General features: G+C 39.6%; 1 protein-coding gene across 4 annotated transcripts in view; it reads right to left on the bottom strand.

The window, feature by feature from the left end:
* Nucleotides 1-6,829: 6,829 nt before the first annotated feature.
* Nucleotides 6,830-11,995, bottom strand: part of cd2ap (CD2-associated protein) — a 46,496-nt gene continuing 41,330 nt past the window's right edge. For all 4 annotated transcript variants that reach the window (XM_058378987.1, XM_058378985.1, XM_058378984.1 and 1 more), the window contains 5 exons: nt 11,470-11,585; nt 11,043-11,117; nt 8,798-8,964; nt 8,355-8,418; nt 6,830-8,159 (listed from right to left, as the gene is read on the bottom strand). In XM_058378987.1, the coding sequence (XP_058234970.1) occupies nt 8,118-8,159; nt 8,355-8,418; nt 8,798-8,964; nt 11,043-11,117; nt 11,470-11,585 (464 nt within the window). In that variant the 3' untranslated portion in view covers nt 6,830-8,117. The remainder of the gene's footprint in view (nt 8,160-8,354; nt 8,419-8,797; nt 8,965-11,042; nt 11,118-11,469; nt 11,586-11,995) is intronic.

The following is an 11,995-nucleotide window of genomic DNA, read 5'->3' as shown; positions in this document are numbered from 1 at the left end:
ATAGAGTCCTTGAATTTCTTCCTAACTTGGTGATGCTTTATTCTATATTTTGAGTCTTTTTCGTGGAACTTAAAAGAATTGTCACAACTATTACAAGGTCCTTCATCTAAGAACCTTTCTAGAATCCCACAGAACAGTCTGAGATGCTCTCTAGTTAAAAAAAAGTCAGAAGCTTGGCGACAGACATGGCTCAAACTGATGGCTCATGTCAATGATCAAGTCTTTTACAGTATTTCTCAACAGAGCTCAGTGACCAATCCTCCTCCTCATCTCTCATCATAGGATTACATACATACCTCTCAGGATCATTACCTACCAATTTACACATAATTTCCAGCTGAGCCACCATTTTTAACATCAGTGTTGCAAGTATCTAGGGAGGGGTCTGATTCTCAAACACCTGGGTCTGAACTAGCTGTGTGTGGGGCCAGAATTGGGCTTGTCTGCTATGCTACAGTACAAATACAGCTTTCAGGAGGATTCAATCAGGCCCAGGTCTCTTGTTTTGGATTGTATGATGAATTACAAGCAGGTCCAGGTTGTCACTTGTTACATTACATCTGACCCTATATTGCTGGCCACACTGGGGCAGTCCCTTCATTCCACAGATGTTGATGCTTCTGTGAATCATCCCTCACTCCACCCTCAAAAGCCAGCATGCCTCTTTCAGAACAATATACCTGGTTCTGTGTAGCCAAAAACAATGCTGATTGAATGGTGCCTATATCATTTTTGTGTTAGAGGGATATAATCTACAGTTACACTGCTGGGGCTTAAGGCCAACCTCAAATAATTGCTTTGTCCCTTAATATTTGCTTCAGTGTGAATAGAGTTGCAGTAGACTATGTGGAATATATAATTATGTTTATATTCTGACTTCAAAGATACTTAAGGTTTGCCTTCCAAATACATGCAGTCAAAGACATGTTAACTGTCAGGGTATTTTAGAAGTGGGTTATCAGTCAGAAGCTGGACCCAAAATGCCAAGCACAGATAAATGTCACTGGCTCACTGAAATGTGCCCAAACATTCGCTCTCTGGTAATCAGGACATTCCTAAAAGAAAGAGCCTGGTAGAGAGCAGTGCCACAACACTGAGAGATAATCACTATGGATGCCATGTGGGTGTCGTACACAGACGGTGCGGTGCCACGGGGGTACTGGAGGCTTGTCAAGGCAAATCATATCAACTTGTTCTAATTGAGGGCAGGTTAATATGGCCCTGAAGTTCTTCTTGCCAGGTCACAAAATGAAAAAAAGTCTTGAGTATTTGCTGATCTTCTGGGATTTTCACACATAACAGTGTCTAGAGATTATACAGAATGGTGTGGAAAACAAAAAGTACTGAGTGACACTGTGGCAGTTCTGTGAAGTACAGAGATTCTGAACAAAGTTAGTCTGTAGACTAATGATCAGATTCATTGTGCATTCTCAAACCTAAACCCTCAAACCATCACTCCCCTAAACCTTCCTTTATTTCGGCTGGATCTGTGCTTTATTTAGATCCACAATAGGTAGTGTAAACCCTGACCTGGTTCCCGGTCAAAGGTCTGTCCCACCTATAATCCTAAAATCCTGTCAATAGCTTACGGGCTTGATGCAGTTATTAGAAGCAAGAGATATGTAATCAAGTATTAACTATTTAGTTTACGACTATATATTATTTTCTATCCTATACTTTCGATTATATAAAAGTTGTGTAGTTTAAAAGTTTAGGCGTCATTCTCTGTGACAGCAACCATCGTAAAAAGCACTATACAAATAAAATTGAATTGAATTGAATGCTCTAGGTTGTTTAACACATATTGATGTAAATATCAGGAAATGAAAGCTGAAATCCTGATGTTTTGTCTCATACTAAACTTTTGATCGTGAATCTAAAGGTCATCAATATTGCCTTCACATTCCAATACTTTTTGGAGGGAATTGTATCCATTATATTATTGTTTATTTGTTTTACATCAATCAACATAGATATATATTCACTTGTTAAATCTGTTGTTAAAACATTGACATTCATACGTTAGCTGGCTAGCTTATTGTTAGCAAAAGATGGCGTTGTCCATGAGGGTTTTTTTTCCTAACTTGAAAATCGTGTAATTCTAAGCATTTTTTTTTTACACTGCAAGTCCATAACTGGATATTACATTTCCACAGATGTATTTCTGGAGATCGTGGAACAGCATGTTCAAAATTAAGCACAAAGAATTGTGTACTGCAGTGATCAGGACAGCAGCTCAGATGGAACGATAAGCTCATATCCAACCTTTCAGCTCCGAAGTGGTGCAGTGGGAGAGGGGAGGCTTTGTTGTGGAGGATGGGGCAAAAATGTGAGGGGTGGGACATTTCACTCAGGTTGCATCACTAGATGGTAAGAGTGGTGGCTGTTACTTGGTTTTCTGTTTATTTATTTAACATGTGCTGTGCTACATTTACGGAAGAGATGTGAGGATCTCGAGGCAGCCACACCAGTGAGGAAGAAAACATTGCTAGGCTTGTTGTTGCTGGAGGAAAGACTTACAGTACATTATTTCTAATATATAACCCACTGTTTTTAATTTTATACATTTTATCAACACCCAGTTACTGAAACGCCACCCACACAACTGTTATTATGATTAGCAACAACATATCTGTGAGGGTTGTGTAGTCAGACAAATTCAATAGGAGAATGACAAGAAATGAATTGGCCAGAAGCCCAAACCAAATCCAGTGTTGAAAAAAATAAGTAGCACAATACACGCAGAGCTTTATCAGTCTGTCTGGGGACAAGTACCATGAGACTGCCCCAGAAACCTGAGCCACAATCCAAAACAGCCACAGTGTACACCGAGGCCTAGGGGGGGTTGAATGTGATATTCTGAGAATGTAGTACAACCAGTTAGAAGCCAGACATGACAAACAGGCAACCATTGCTCTTTGAGAAAGATGCATCTACTTTCTTGCCCAGGTTTGGTCTCTCTGGAATCAGAGTTTTGACAGCCACCCATAAATTTAAAAGCAATTTGGGAGAATCATGTAAACGCTCCAAACCAAAGGGATTTTATCCTATTTCTTAGTACTTTTATATCATGGGAATGATTGTTTGATTCAATCTGGGGACGATAGAAATTGGTAGGAAGTGGCTTAATACCAACAATTTTATTTAGTGCCCTGATCAATCAGAGAGATTCTGACTCAGCTGATTTCACAGATACCCCCCATCCCACACCCCGCAACATGCTGAGACAGAGAGAAGAGGTGCGGCTGTAGTCCACAAGAATAAATACTAAGTGGTGTTCAATTACCTAATGGCCCAATGAAATCCATACTGTATGCAAACAGACCTTGATTAAGGAAAGTGCCTCCCCCTCCAGCACAAACGAGACAGACCGCTCATGATCTTTCTGATTACTCACAAGCCTCCACATGTTCAGCAAAACCTCCCACTTTATATCCCCATAGGGATGATGTGGGCCACAGCTGGAGCACTGCAGCAAGAGAATCTGTAAATTCTATCCTATCTTATATGTTACTGTGTTAATCATTGTGGACTTTCCTCATATTTTACATCAATGTATACAGTATAGGGCATGCTGCAAGTATTGTGGGGTTTGTTCAGGCATGCAATAATGGAAAAATACGGAGAATTTATGTCCATTTATGTGCTTGTCTGCAGTAGGGTAATAAGAATAAAGTGCAAAAGTCTGCACTGTAGGGGGATGTGCTGAGGGGTTACTCAGGTTATTTGTGGAGCAGATCTTTTCTTCTGAATCAATATTGAACCCAAAAATAATTAAAACCCATTAAAACTTGAATTTGTTACTCCATAAATACTCTTTTCAACTGATCTTCATTCTAGTCTTCTAGTGAGCTTTAGCCTATCTTAGCCTTTTCACCCAGTTTCCCTTCTGTAAAAGTGGTTTCTTGGACCATTTCTGATCAAGCTTCATTGGCCTGTAGAAGGATCACCTTGGCATCCAGATGAAGCTGCCAGATGCTGAGTCAACTCCTTGCTGGACCTCTTCCGGTCTCTCAAAGAAGAAATTCTGAAAAAATTCTCGGCGGATTTTGAAAGTATTCTTGGCCTTCCTGTCCATTTTTTGTCCTTGACCTCTCCTGATTCTTTAAATTTCTTTATAAAAGCCTGAACCACATCTGCATGTGTCCCTGTCAGGGATGGCTTGAATATTTCCCCCATCTGGCCACCAGAGGGCGACCTTCTGGGACTGCCTTTGTTTTTGTTGTCCTTGTCATGTGCTTTTGTTGATGTTTTGGTTTCCCCATGTGTGCTTTGCCCCACCGGATCCATTCTTCTGTTACTCACCTTTTCTGTTCTCACCTGTTTCCCTGTGTTCCCTTGATTACTAGATGTTTAGTGCCTTCCTTTTCTGAGTCTTGGTTGACGCCCTTTTTGGTTTCTGTGTGTGTCTTTAAAGTTTTTGGTGTTGTTTTTTCCATAATTTTTGCCAAATGCCAAATTCTGTGATCTTTTTTGGAATGTTGTGAATAAAAGTCGGTTTTATTAGCAAGCTTACAATAAGTTAAACGTGTACATGTGTATATAATATTCAAACGTCTTGCACAAACCTGGTGTAATAGCCTTTTTTTTATAGCAGTAATTTTGACATGAAACAGTGGAAGGGAGGACAAATAGAGCGGTTAGCAATGACATTAATTATGATTCCATTCCATTCAGGTTTTAGAGAGCCAGGTTCTTGCTTTTGCTCATGTGTAAGGTGATTTCACACTACAGACCTGACATTTTAGCCCTATAGAAACTGATTTTTTCTCAACTTGTTTTAATGTGTTTTTTTTTTTTATTGTATATTCTCTGATGGTTCTCCAGTAAAGACTCAAATCTAACAGTGACCTAAGATTTTGGCACAGTAAAGTCTTTTTGTCTTTGGCACAGACAAAAAAAACCCCAGTAGTTCTGCTGTGGGGGCATTTTGCTGGAATCTTTCTGGCTCAATTCGCCCTCATCAAAGGAAGGGTCAGTGCAAACAAACACATTTGAAAACGCTGCTTCAGCCTCAGTTAAGCACATTACAGACTTTATATGCTGCAGAGCATCTGTCCCTGTTTCTTCTGGTTTAGAGTTATTCTGTAGTAATGCAGTAATTCTGGTGATTGTTCGTATTAACAATAAAACTCATTTATTCAGCCAGGGGCACAGGGGATTACATTTACGAGACTTTCTCAAGAGCTACTTATATTTATACAACTGATCAGTTGAGGGTTCAGGGTCTGGCACAAAAGACCAGTAGAGGCCACATTTTGGTCTTCAACCTCACAAAAGAGGAACAGACAGATGTGGCCATTTTTCAAAATAAAAACACCTGACAGAATGCGGCAGTCAATCAAATGGAAATAAGATAAAAATTAAAAATAAGATTATTTATTCTGTGTGGCACAATAACAAATGATCCACAACCCGGTTCTGGTACATGGCTGGTGACTGTGTTAAAACCTGTTATGCCCCCTAGTTTTACGTCATTAGTCTTCTCCCTACTGGACTTTTCTTCGGCTGGCCCTGCATCACCTTAACTTCGCTGAGAGAATGCAATACGGCCATCTTAGACAAGTGCAGCAACAGTCCAGGAAGCTCTTCTTTCACTGGACTTAGACCGAACTGCCTCTTTGCCCTAGATGAAGTAGCTCCTATTCTGCATATGTACTGTCCATTTGTTGCAGTGGAAGATATTAGGGCCTTTCTATGGCGATATTGCTCTAGTGTTTCTGAAGGGGAAAAGTTGAGTCATTGTTTTGGCATCTGGTCTGGAAAGCTGAGGGTATATGGTGCGGCTGCAGATGGACCCTTCTGCTCCCCTGATCGATCCCTGGTCTCCCGGCTGCTCCACTTTGGCCATCTTTCTCAGGAAAGCCTGGAACAGGTTGTGAAGTTCAAGTTCAGGTCTTAGAATAAAAATATGAAGAAAAAAAAACACAAAAACTAATCAACAGCTAAAACTACAGTCTGCCTGTCTGTCCGATGTGAGTAAGGAAGACACCTAGTGAGTGGGTTACAAGGAGATCTCGTCACAAGCCTGTAAGCTGTGGATTCACGGTTTGTCTATAGATCAACTTCAGCACATTTAATCAGTTGATGTCAGACATGGGCATTTGAGCTAAAGGGATTGAGTCAGATTGGACTCTGAACCATGGTATCAGCATCGGCACACAGTCAATAAAGCATGAGGACACGGTTAGACTCGCCGTCCTTTAGATGGTCAATGCTGCGGCAGTGAGTGAGAGGGTGAGTTGTTAAGAGCTCAACTCAAGGGAATAGAATGAAGAGAAACTGACTCATTTTAATTTGCTAGATTGTAGCTAGGTGGCTAGAAAGGGGGAAAAATGACAGAGGGGAGAATGAGAGGTGAGTACTGCTTAACCTGGTGAAAGTTCACAGAAAGAACACAAGGGAGAGTGGAAGGTGTTGAGCAATAACTTTAGCAATGAGGGAAGACTTGAGACTGCCACCGAGTTCCACAGCATAAAAGATATTTGATGAACACCTAAAAAAAACCCCAGATAAATTAAAATAATTGAATTAAAAGGAGGCTCTCCCCAGCTTTGAGGATAGGATACCAGTAGCAAGCTGTTAAGGAGATCGCTCCATATGGTGAACATTTGGTCCAAATTGTGTCCAAATGATGCAGGGGGAAAATAGTGCACTGTGTCTCTGATACATGCAAACGATTTTCACCAAACCTAAAACAGTCTTCAGGTCCTTAAGGTAAAGCGAGCAATCGTCAAAAGTGTGAACGGAATGCACGTTTATGTTGCACCTCAGGGGCTTGTAGAGAAAGAGACGAGCACCAGGAAAGGAAGACAACATGAGACTCGTGTGACTTCTATACATAAAGACATTTATTTAGCTTGGAGAAAAAAAATCTCAGTTCATGCAATTCAGTTACAAAAATCATGTAAACAGGTTCACTTGGAGACATGTGCTGAATGCATGACAGTTTTCCCCACATTTTTAAATAAAAATGGAATGTTAAAGCCAATTACACTCAACAGAACTGAAGTCGGAGAAACATTAACTGAACAGCAAAATAGTGATGTCATTTAACTGGACACTGTATAGATGTTTATTTATTGCTATAGGGATTAAAATGAGACACACTCACGCACACACACACACACACACACACACAACACACACTCTCCCTGATGCAGAATACTTACAACCCTTTCTGACAGGAGTACAGAAGCCTGAACAGAGGGTACACTTCTAGTGTACTCAAACAAAGAATAACGTTCAATCTCTTGAATGCTATTAAGACAAATATATGATTCATTACATAAATATATCCAATATGTAAATCCTGTTGATTTAACCTAAGATGTGAGAGGTGGTTGCTAAGACATTTTATTGATAGGCCATCCACAGTGTTCGGGGATTTAGAAACATAGAAATGTAGATTTTTTTCCCTACCTCTGTTTTTTCTTTCTTTCTTTCTTTCCCTACCTGTGTATACGCGTGTACGTATATTCCCAATCTTTGCACTGGCTGGTAAAAATATATCTTGCTGCAAAGCTAAGCAATAAACGAGATTCCAATATTAACACTTGTAAAACAGGCACAATAGTATCACCCTGGATGAAAATGTTAGGAAAGAATTAAAGGAAAGCTCCCTCCTGACAAAGCGACAGAATACATGGTGACTACAGCAGCCGAGAGGTTATATAATAATCCAGAGTAATCTGAAGAGGATAATATCGAAAGATTATTGCTGCAATCATACTAGCTTGGGAAAAAGAAAAAAAATACCCCGTGACATAAAAATAAGAAAACAAAAGAATCCCATTCATGACTTTATACAGCTTCAGTAGTATTAAATTGCAAAGTGGCCCATGTGAATGTGGAGCCTGCATATCCAGCACAGTAGTACATAGTAAGGCCTCAATTGTTGTTGGCAAATAAAAAGAGAAAAAGACAGCGAGAAAAACCATATACATCAGTCTTAATTACACCGCTCTATACCATAAAAAATGCTCATTATGTGCAAATGTAAATCTTACAATTTCTGGAGTAGGTCAGTGACTCAAGAATTAAGGGAATGATATCTGCCGCTCCTGGACTAGCACTGAGTCGTGACGGCTTTGTTGTAGCAGCACACGAGTCCCACCTTATGTTGATTGTACCTGCTTTTTTAATTTCTCTATCTCCATCTAGAAAAGAGAAACGTGCGTTTATAAACGTTACCTGTACAATTCACTTCTAAATACATCAGAGCAGTGTGATCACAGCCTACTCATGCTCTTATGAGAGATTATAATCATCACCAAATTCTTTACACAATACTGTAGAGAGAGCGAGAGAGAGGCACAGAGCCATCAAACATGATTCCACTCAGAGGAATTTACCTGCAGAGCCACACGTTTCAACCGCTCTTCATCCAGCTCACTTCTTAAGTCAGCAAGCTCTCTCCTGCAGTTACGAAAAACATGTTACAACTGATTACAGAGGAAAGTAAGAACATGTCAAACCTCAAACAGAATCAAGTGGAAAACCTAACCTAATGTGGGCAAATGAGTACAAAATGCTGTAGATCTGATCTGAGCATTTGCAGTTAATTTGGTAAGAGAGGAAAAGAGATGTGGGTGGAAAAACTTCAAGGTGTGACATAAAAACTGGAGGAAGTGTTAAGTGCATGAACAGTGGAACTGAAAGAAATGGAGACTATGTAGAACAACAATAGTAGTGGGTTTGTTTGGCTCAGATGGGAAACTACACATAAAATATAGACTGAACACGATACGGAAAAAGTTAGTGTGGAAATATAAAGAGACGTCGTGGCTCATCTTACGTTTGCTGTGTCTTCAGTAACTCTACAGAGAGCAGCAGCTCCTTTATCTGAGTCCTGAGCTCATCCATTTCTTTGCCTTTCCCTTCGTCCACCTCGGTCTTCGCTTTGGGCTCAGGAGTGGAAAAACTCGCCGCCTTATGCACACTGGATGGAGTTACGTGAGAAAGCTGTACAAAGACAAGCAAAACTGAGAAAATAAATACAAGAAAAATTCACACTCTGCATAGACAAAAGAAGCTTTAAGAGAATGGCTTGTGCAAATCTGCATATCACAGTGTTGTAATGACACACAGCACTCCAGTTCACTTCGTCACAGCACACATTTGGACATACTGCTGTTCCTGGCTGAGGTGTCCCTAAACATGATGACCCAAAAAGCTTGGGAAAGCTTTTTTTTCCTGATGTCCTCAAGCAATTTTGTTACAATTTAAAAATAGAATAAGGCAATTCCAGCTATATGGTACGGTGACAGAGAAGTGCAAAACAAAATAACAAATCAGAAAACACAAAGACAATTTAGACAAAATGGGAAAGGTAGGTATAATTTTTGTGAATGGTATTCTTCCCTCTGATTGGACGAGACAACGGTCACTCAAGATACACAGAAGTCCAGCAGGCTGCAGCAGTAGACAGTGGATTGGTGCGTGTATGAACACAGCTCTGCTCTTATAGCGCTCTTTACATCCTTTAATCTGGAATAATTTGGTCTTCCGAACATTCCTGCATTCTTTAGGCGTGTATCAGTATATCCAAAATCACGCCATATGAACGTACTTCCACAAAGTAGCGCTAAAAGAAGTCCACTTTCTTATAAATATAAATGTTTGTTATTTTCTTTAAAAGATTTGAAGTTGCACTATCAGAAAAATGATTTGAAGTGCACAAAGAACTCCAGACATGTACAAGAAATAAAGTTAGATACACAATTTCCTACTCGTATATCTTGAGTGACAGATGTCTCGTCCAATCAGAGTTAAGAATTCTATTAACAAATTATACCTACCTTTTCCGGTTTGTCTGAATTGTTGTTGTGTTTTCTAATTTGTTTTTGGATTTATTTTGTTTTGCACTTCTCGGCCACCGTAATATTGGACAGCAGACACAAAATGAAATAGGAAGCGTTATTTCTTTTCAATAATTTCTCTCTTCAACACTGATCAGAATAAACACTGAAGACGAGGCAGCTTTATCTTAAGAAGCATGCACTTTTCTCAATGTGTTCATGCTAGTTAGCTTCCATCCTGACAATCAAGCTGCTAATTCTACCTAGTCATCATGTCAGTACTGGGAAAATTAACATAACAGTTTAAACAGAACTTTACAGAATATTTAGTCTCAGATTAACAGTTCTATATCATGGCTAAGTTTGATAATGCTGTTCTTCATGTGCTTCTGCATGCATATGTAATTGTCAGGATGTTTGGTGAGAGTGACCACTAGAGGGAAACGTTACGCAAACCAAACCAGAATTTACAGAAAAGTGTTCGACAATGAAGAGCTGAGAGTAATCTGAGATTTACTGGATTAATAATGAAAAGAAAGTAACACGGGCAGAGCCGTGCTGTGAAAAGAGCTGAGGAAAAAAGAAACCTCGCACAACTCAGCTACAAATCAACTCAGGAGTCAGAGAAAGCCTTTTAAATCTTTTCACTTTTCTATATTCTGCATCAAGCCCTTCAATCTCGTCTGATCAGAACACAGGTCATTTACACAGTACCGAAACCAGAGGTCGGAAAACACTCATTTAAAAAGGTATTACAACTTTTTTTTCTGTAGAAAAGGCAACAAATGTGGACTTTACGGAAACAGATAAAGTACAGAAACAAATGTAGCACATGGAACCTTTAGGGGTGAGTAATGCTCTCCTTGCCTATGCTTTCTGCCTGTTATACTATATCGCCAAAATTATGTGCACACCTGATCATCAAGCCCATATTTCCCCATTACTACCACAAATTTACAAGCACACAAAAATACAGAAAGTCTTTGTATGATGTAGCTTTAAAGGTTCTCTTCACTAGAACGCAAACATGTTCCAGCATGACAATGCCCCTGTGCACAAAACCCAGAGCTCCGTGTAGACATTGTTACGGTGTTATGGTTGGAGTGGAAGAACTCGATTGTCCTGCACAGAGCCTTGACCTCACCACCCCTACCATCTTCACAGTGTGAAGTGTTTCCTCAGACTGCCAGACATGATGTTTGTAAAGATATGACATGAATCAGGTGACGAAAACTAGCCCACCTTCTCAGATGGCTTTGGTCTTGGAGTTTCCTCTTCTTCTGTTTTTGGAGCTTTCTCATTGACTTCTTTGTTTGGCTGTAAAAGGAACACATACAAACCACAAAATCAGATCTGCTGGTTATAATGATAATGTGATATAAATGATATGAATTCCATAATTTATCACACTAATTAAAATCTTGTTAAATGTAAAGGTCATGGGTCATGTGTATGCATGTCTAAAATGCCATTCTCTGTCTTTATCAAAATTTAATTCTGGGAAAAGAAAGTCACTGAAAACACTTGTGCAGCCAGAACATAAAAACAGCTTTTTCAGAACTTCCTGTATTAGTATGGATTGGATGTTAGACCTCCTTTATCCTGTAGGCTGATGTGTATTGATGTGTGAAGTGTAGGCTGACTGCAGAACAGTTGCAGTTTTACTCACAGACTGGTTTCCACTGAACTGGGCCGGGAGTCGCCTGCCAGGCATCTTTGGTCTGTTTGCAGTCGGGTGAGACAACTTCTCAGAGGTAGCGGACACATCATCAAAACTCATGAGATCTAATAGATGAACAAGACAAACAAACAAATATACAAATCTCTTGTGTAACAAACACAGCCACCAGCACTGTTCTATTTCAACAACATACCAACATGACAAATCCCATATACCATATAGCAGTTTAAACAGACCTAAATACATATTATATGTGACAATAGACATAGGATATAATAAATGTGAAATAATAGTTATGTAAATGTCTTAATCTCTAGAATTCAATTAAATTTTATTTGTATAGTGGTTTTAAAAACGGACATTGTCCAAAGCAGCTTTACAGAACATAAACAAAAAACAGTCCTAGATGATAGACAAAATCATCCCTCGTGAGCGAGCCTGTTACTGTGGCAAAGAAAAACTCCCTTAGATGGTATAAGGAAGAAACCTTGAGAGGAACCAGACTCAATAGGGA

The sequence above is a fragment of the Hemibagrus wyckioides genome, linkage group LG25 (assembly GCF_019097595.1).
Source record: "Hemibagrus wyckioides isolate EC202008001 linkage group LG25, SWU_Hwy_1.0, whole genome shotgun sequence".
NCBI lineage: Eukaryota > Metazoa > Chordata > Actinopteri > Siluriformes > Bagridae > Hemibagrus > Hemibagrus wyckioides.
Note: the sequence above shows the minus strand (reverse complement) of the source record. Positions and strands in the feature narration are given on the sequence as shown.